The 7500-nt window shown below is 32.5% G+C and overlaps 1 protein-coding gene across 1 annotated transcript in view; it reads left to right on the plus strand.

Moving 5' to 3' along the window:
* The window catches only part of LOC119574165 (box C/D snoRNA protein 1-like), a 6742-nt gene extending 509 nt beyond the window's left edge, over positions 1-6233 (plus strand). Inside the window, exons 2-4 of the mRNA XM_037921257.1 lie at positions 1-60; positions 1800-2024; positions 4559-6233. The exon at positions 1-60 is cut by the window's left edge and continues 193 nt beyond it. Of these exons, the coding sequence (XP_037777185.1) occupies positions 1-60; positions 1800-2024; positions 4559-5015 (742 nt within the window). The 3' untranslated portion in view covers positions 5016-6233. The remainder of the gene's footprint in view (positions 61-1799; positions 2025-4558) is intronic.
* The last annotated feature ends 1267 nt before the right edge of the window (positions 6234-7500 follow it).

The following is a 7500-nucleotide window of genomic DNA, read 5'->3' on the forward strand; positions in this document are numbered from 1 at the left end:
TAAGACGGTCATGGTGCTTAAGGACGAGATGGATAACTTGACCCTACTCAGCGATTACAGGTTTGTGTTTGCTTGGTGTGGTCAGAGGGAATGACTCCCAAACCAGTTGATATATACAAGATGGACAATTCAAGCTAGCGCGAATTGACGATGATATTCTTGTAGAGGACAGAAATTCCCTGTTGCTCATACAAGAAATAATCTGCTGACATGAACAGAAACACTACAAATAAAGGAAAAGTTTGCAGAAAGCACCACTCACAGTCTAAATCCACTTGGTGCTTCTCAATTTCAGCTCTAATTTGCCATACATACTGCAGTGAAGATAATATTTGCCAGGGGATATTGGGGGTCAGAGCCCTTCATCAACTCTTCGGCTCAGCCAATGACGTCAACTTAGATTGTAGAATAAAGTGTGTGACCTGGAATTAGGGATTTCATCTTTGGCGAGTGCATCTGTACTGTAAAGAATTACCTTAAACCTTTTATAGAAAACATCACTTTTTTTCAATGTAGTTTTTGTGTAATTAAAGATATTTGAATTTCTTAAAGATATGATGCACAATTTATACTACATGACATTTACTAATGGAAGATAATATGGTTAATTTAAGTGACCAAATATTGCCCGTCAAATGTTCTGTCACAAGTTTCAAGAAAACTCTTTCTTTTTTAAGCATTGCAGTTGCATATTAATGTACATTGCTGCAACCAACTCTTCATAGTTATTCAGTATTTGACATGTTCATTTTGTATAAATATTACATTTTTAACTCTGGTTAATTATTCAGATTAAAATAAGGGAACAAGAGAAACAGTAACATTGATTTATCTTTTATTGTACTACCCCAAAATAAAAATATAGGCATAGTTTTATGTACATTTCTGCTTTAGATTAAATAAATTATCTTCTCAAATAAAGACCCTTTTAAGACAGGGTGATAACTTGTTTAACTTTCTTTATTTGACATAGATAAACCTAATAAGATATCCCTTTTAATTCTTCTTGTGTCATAATTTATCTTTGGAGTATAGTCTGTATTCATGTTTGTATGAAGCATCATCAGAGGGAAATTAATGAATAACTTTCTTATTTCTCTGCAGAACATCACAAGAGAAAATAATGATGCTGATGATGGATATTTATAATTACAATGATAATATGTAGTAGTAATAACACCTGAGGCAAAAATATATGAAGTAATAGTAATTTTGATGATAATTAAAGTTGGAAAGCACTGCTGGTACTAGGAGACTTGAAAGTTGCCCTCCACACAAAAAATTGCATATTTGTAAAACTGTGAGTATTGTAACAAAGCATTGTCTAGAAGTACTTTCCGTGTAATAGTATTATTTGGGGGCAAGTGTCACTAGAGAGCTTTGCTAGTAGCTTTGGAATCGGTTTCATAGTGGTTACAGTCATAATTTTATTTTTGTATGCAAATTTATTGATGGAGGCCAGTTTTTAAGTCTGAAAAGAGCTATATGCTTAGACCACTTTTCAACTCTGATCATGATAATAATGATAAAGGCAATAATAATGATGTTAACAACAGCAACAATTTTATAGTAATAGCAGTGAAAGTGATAGTAAAAGAAGTTATGTAAAAGAGATAACAAATAATTGATGCTTACTATTAAAGAATGCATTAATGAAAATGAATGTCACAGTACAAGTTATGTAATTTTTTCAATATTATGTCACCACAGATATCCATTCCTCTTTATACCTTCCTAAGTATGTTATAAAAAAAAATTGTTGAATGCATGACATCAGCTAATTCATATGATCATTTCAGATTTCTGGAAGAGATCGACCACAGGCTAGAAGACAACCAGAGACACCCGCTGCGAAGATACATCGTTCCCAGACACACAAAGGGCAAGCCAGAGCTGCCCTTCTTCCTTAACAGTCTTAGAAATGAAGCCGCAAAAAGAGGAACCACCTTGAGATTTTTGCCGAATCACTTCTCAAAACACAAAGAGAACACCACACGCTTCATAGCAAAGGAGGGAATCATAAGGTGATTATGTTTGTAATTATTCTTGCATTTCTTTGGTTTTGATTCACTTTCATACTTTTTTTTTTTTTCCTTTCTTTTTTCTATATTTTTTCTTTTCTTTTCATCATTTTCCCCTTCAGAATATGTGAAGTTTTTCATTTATACAGGTGTATGAATACCTATGCAGATACTCTACAAATCTGATATATCATACATGAAAAATACTGTAAAGTCAACTCTACTGCTTTCTTAATCAGTCTACTTAAGCGGCCACTCTGACTGGTGTATCTGAGGCGCACACAAACACTCATGCCGTAACAAGAATCCATGCCTCCCCTTTGCAATATTTTCTCTTTTTCTGCAAAAGCATTTTTAGCCTTTTTGCCATATTCTTACATATATATTTGTCATGAATATTGCACTCAGTGCAATAATGATAACAGTTAGTAGTTTTGTTATATTTTTTTTTCTTTCTTTCTTTCCTTCCTTCTTTCTTCTTTCTTTCTTTCTTCTTAATATTCAATTTTCTGCAATACAACTTGTACCACCAGTCACAGGAGACAGGAATAGGATCTTGAGCATGGAAATAGTGTCCTTCCTGGAGCTGGTAACCTTCCAGTCTTGGCTCACAGATGGTACATTCCACACTTGTTTACCAATGGAAATAATGCAAAAGCCCCTTCCCAAATGCCCACTGAGTCTAATCACAATCCAAGAGCTTTGTGTACTCATGACCAATATTTCCCTTCACCCTGGCCTTCATCCTAAATTCTTGTGACTACTGATTCCCATCACCCCAGCTCTCAGCCAGATTTTGCCATGACGGCATATTCATGTCATCCATACACCCCTCCCCCCCTCAAGCCAAATAATTGAATGATGTGATGGTCACATAATCTGGAGGTTAATTAGCTCCCAGACCACAGAGTTTGTCCCCCTCCCCCCCCCTCATGTGAGACACTGCAACATCCAAACCTCACCATGTAGCAGTGTTATTGCATGATGTTAGTTATCAGGATAGGCCTTCTCTCTGTCTCTTGCGCTCTCAAAAGGAGTTCATGAATGTTATTCCCCCTCCCCCCTTTTTTTTTTTTTTTTTTTTTTATCAATGGTGACTTACCGTTTTGATTTTGAAATTCCAAAATGTTACATGACTCTTCCTGTGATAAAGTTCTTTTTCATGGCAACGATCCATACCTGCTTGTCACTGTTACTTAATATAAATTGTAGAGTGGGTTTCCCCACCCTCTGCTGGTATAAGGTTAATGATAGGTAAGTAAGGTTGATATAATGATGAATTGATTAGTAGGTAAAAATATTAATATACATAAAGTGGATGTTATACAGTAGTTATTATTATGTAATATATAATGATAAGAGAGTGATAAAGGAATGCTACTGTTTTTTAAATATTTGTCAGTATTCATAATATATACAGTATCGTACAAGTTTATTTTTAAACCTTAAGAATATGAGTGAGACACCAAAATTCAGATATTTCTCACTTTAAACAAACAAATTAATATCTTTTTTATTTTTAACTAATGGGATATATGTCATTTGTGGTAACCTTAGGTTCTAATGACAACTGTTAAAGTTCCTTAAACAAAGAAAAGTTATAGATTAGAATGAATATCTTCACCAGACAAGAGATATATTTGACTGGTTTCAGCTTTGTCTTCGTCAGAAATACATGGTATTTCTGACCAAGATGTAATCAAAACCATCAGATACATAAATTTATTCTCATCCATACCTTTTCTACATGTGTTGCAATGAATACCGTTGTTCCTTAAGCCCTAAAGAAAGCAAAGTTGAGAGCTACTTGTACATATAGCATTTTTCTCTCCTCTCCTCTCCTCTCCATTTCCCTTTTCTTCTCTTTTAATGACTCACTTTTTCCTTGTTTTGTTTCATGTACACAGACATTTCCTTTAGGGGTTAATAATAATATATACATTTAATACATATAGATTCCCTCTTCATTTACATCCTTTTTGTCTTTCACTCTAATTACCTTATTAGATGGCATATATAAGACACACTGACATTAGAGCAAGGTATATTCAGGGATAAAAAGTGTCCGCACGTTCCTATGCAACGGCCTGCCATTTTAGGAGGTGGAAAATGTGCATCTTATATGTCGACAAACTCGTTACTTTATTATGGATTTTGTTCATATTCTCCTCTGGTTTTCTTTTCCTCATTCTTATGTTTATAATGTCGTTACTGTAAAAGTGAAAAGAACAATGATATATTGTCTTTTTCCTCATTTTGAATTCTTTGGTCTTTTCTCTCTTATCTTCTTATCCTTTTCCAGACACTTATTTATTTTTTCATTATTATTATTATTAGTAGTAGTAGTATGATTATTATTATAAACTAGTTGATAGATGTAAAGATGATATCAGACAAGTAAATGTAAGTAAACAAACAGACAAATGAACAAAAAAATCTAACAAACAAATGTGTGTCTTTACCATTAATGAGTTTGTATTTATATATAGATATATTTTTAAAAATTCTTATTGATCTCATTATTTTCATTATGTCAGATGGCACATCAAATGGGTATTCCACCAAGCAGACATCACATTCACCAACACGCAAGTCGATGAGAACACGCCCATCATAAACCTCCTGGCCCGCTACATGGAGCCGAGTGATGACCTCACCCCAGACGAGGCCGAGAAGCTAGCCTACTACCACTCTGCCTCCTACAGCAGGGTTGCCGTCTTGATGCAGGGGGAGAGAGAGGGCTCAAAGACGGCATTCTGGGAGGCTGTGCCATCAAAGAGCATCCGTCAAAACCTGGCCGGCTGCAAGGTGGTCGAATACCCAACATTCTACGTGATCCTGCGAGACCACATGCAAGCTTACCTGGACTATGAGGTGGATGGTCACGATGATCTATTTGGAGACGACGAGGCGAAGGAGGAGGAGGAGGAGGAGAAAAAAGAGGAGGGTTTGTTCTTCTTCGAGGCCAGTGGTAACTACGACGAGGCTGATTGACTGTGATACCTGTAGTGGAGTTTATTAATTCTGTTTTGTTTTTATTTTTATCAATTGTTATAGTGATAATATTAAAGGAAAATAAAACCTTGAAGTAATTACCAGAGTATTTTTTTTGTTTTTTGTTTTTTTTTTTTTCCCAATTTTTCTCTTAAAGTGACAGCAAATTCTACATATAATATATCTAATATAACATATATATTTCAAGTAAATACCATATTAAGTGAAAATCTGGTAAGACTATATATTATGTAGACAAGTTAATTTACAAATATACTATCAAGTGTGTTATAATGCAGTCAATAATCAATTTTGTTCATTAGATCAGATTGACATACAATATTTCAACTTTATATTCATAAAAAGTAACATTATGTAATTTTACAAACAGAATATTTAAAACTGAATTTTTTTTTTTAACATTTGGATCAAATGCAATCTAAGATCATAAGTGTTTTACCAAAAAAATTTCTTCACTCTTGAAAAATTATAAGTAAGGTTTAATAGCAAATGAGAATTTTTGACACAGGAAACTGATATGTTACATCACAGTTTGTTAACTAATATAAAAGTAAAGTTAGTGAATGGGTAAAATTTCCACAAATATGGAGGAATAAAATAATATGTTCCAATAAACAATATTTTATAACTGAAAATACACAAAAAAGAAGATGAATCATATATTATGTTGTTCAATAGAACTTCCCAAATCACAGTATTGAAACAGCTCCAGCAAGGCATATGTTAGGGTTTTATTTTACTACTTTTCAAAGCTATGTGTTATTACTTTTGTCAGCAGTAAAAAGATTATTATATTTAGTTATCAGTATTGTAATCTATATGATATATTTCCTTTTATGACCTGTTTTCTCATAAGGATAGGCCAAAACATGAGAATAATTTGACCAGAAGAAATGAAACTAAAAAATTAAGAGAAAAAATGCATCTGATTCTTTTTAAAGAGCTTTTAAGAAATTGTTGTGTTAGGTGTAGAAATTTATTTACATCTGAATAATTATTCAGGTACTACTAATGGAGTAAATATTAACTTTTTGGTAACCAAACTGCTGAGATATCATAAGTTCAACATTATTTAAATTTTTCTGTAATATACAAAATGCATCATGTCGATATCATTAAGTTAATATTATGTCAAGCTGTTCTTTAACTTATAAAAAATATCATGCAGATACTTCAAAATGTAAAAAAAAAAAAAAAGTATTAGAAATCTTATGTAAACACAAAAATACACATTCCATATGCATAAAGTCATAACCAATATAGTTGGTATAAAACAGTATTCTTTTTGAAAATGAAAATTATATATATTTAACTCTCTGCTAATATACTATATATGAATAAATAAAACATATCAAAACAGATATCTCCTAACCTTATATATGACCAAAAAAGTGATTTGTTTTACGAGCATAAATGTGTGACATAATACCTTTTGTAAAGCAGAAAAGCATTTATGAGAATGAAAGGCAGATTTATTTCTTATTTTCAATTCTGATGTTTGAAAGGATTTTGTCCCTTTTTCTCTTACAAATGCATTATTGGGCTGTACTGAAGATTGCAGTTGGTTCAACTTTGCTGCTTCCTGTAATAAAGCGAAAAGGTTGTCGCCGAGGGCATTGGTAATAAGTTTGATAATCAAAGGAAGACATTTTTTAAATGAAGAAAATTATTTGAAAAATATAAATGTAAAAGCTGTTCTTGATTTTTTTTTCTTTTTTTTAAGTTTTAACAAAGTGAAAATCTTTCCAAGTCGCATTTTGATTGCAGAGACATCAAGGAAATGTGTTCATTTGACCTGAGAATATTATAAAATGCTAGGTAACCTTGTCTGTAATGAACTGATGCTATATAACAATATTAATAATCTCCAAAGATTATATACAATGCTTAATGGGACGGAATCTATTTCTTTGTAAGAGAACAGAGCCTATATGTTTGTGTTCAATTTTTGTTTCATTTTTTAAATATTTATCTAGGTAAAACACTATCATGAGCAATATAATTATACAGTCTGACTGAAATCTTTCAACTTCAGTGTTTTTCAATTTCTTTCACTTTTTAGCTGCAATACAAGAATGCCTCGGAATAATATTACACACACATACTCAGAAACGCTCATTAAAAAGCAGTGTAATAAAATAGATTTTATTTATTTACTCACATTAAGTAAGCAAGACATCCTAATCAGTTTGTGCAGATATAGAACCTTACAAAAGAAAACACCCAAGAAAAAAATAAGTACTTCATTACCATGTTTCTAGATAACAGTTATGTACAACATTACAGAGGTCCTAAAAGATTATGTACTACATTACAGTTCCTAAAAATAGTTCTGTACTACATTACAGAATTCCTAAATAATAATTAAATACTACACAACAGTTTTCCTAAACGATACAGCATACCAGGATCAGCGAACATCGAGCTGCCATCCGTCACCACAGGACTTCCTACGCCATGGTGG

This window comes from Penaeus monodon, chromosome 6, assembly GCF_015228065.2.
Source record: "Penaeus monodon isolate SGIC_2016 chromosome 6, NSTDA_Pmon_1, whole genome shotgun sequence".
NCBI lineage: Eukaryota > Metazoa > Arthropoda > Malacostraca > Decapoda > Penaeidae > Penaeus > Penaeus monodon.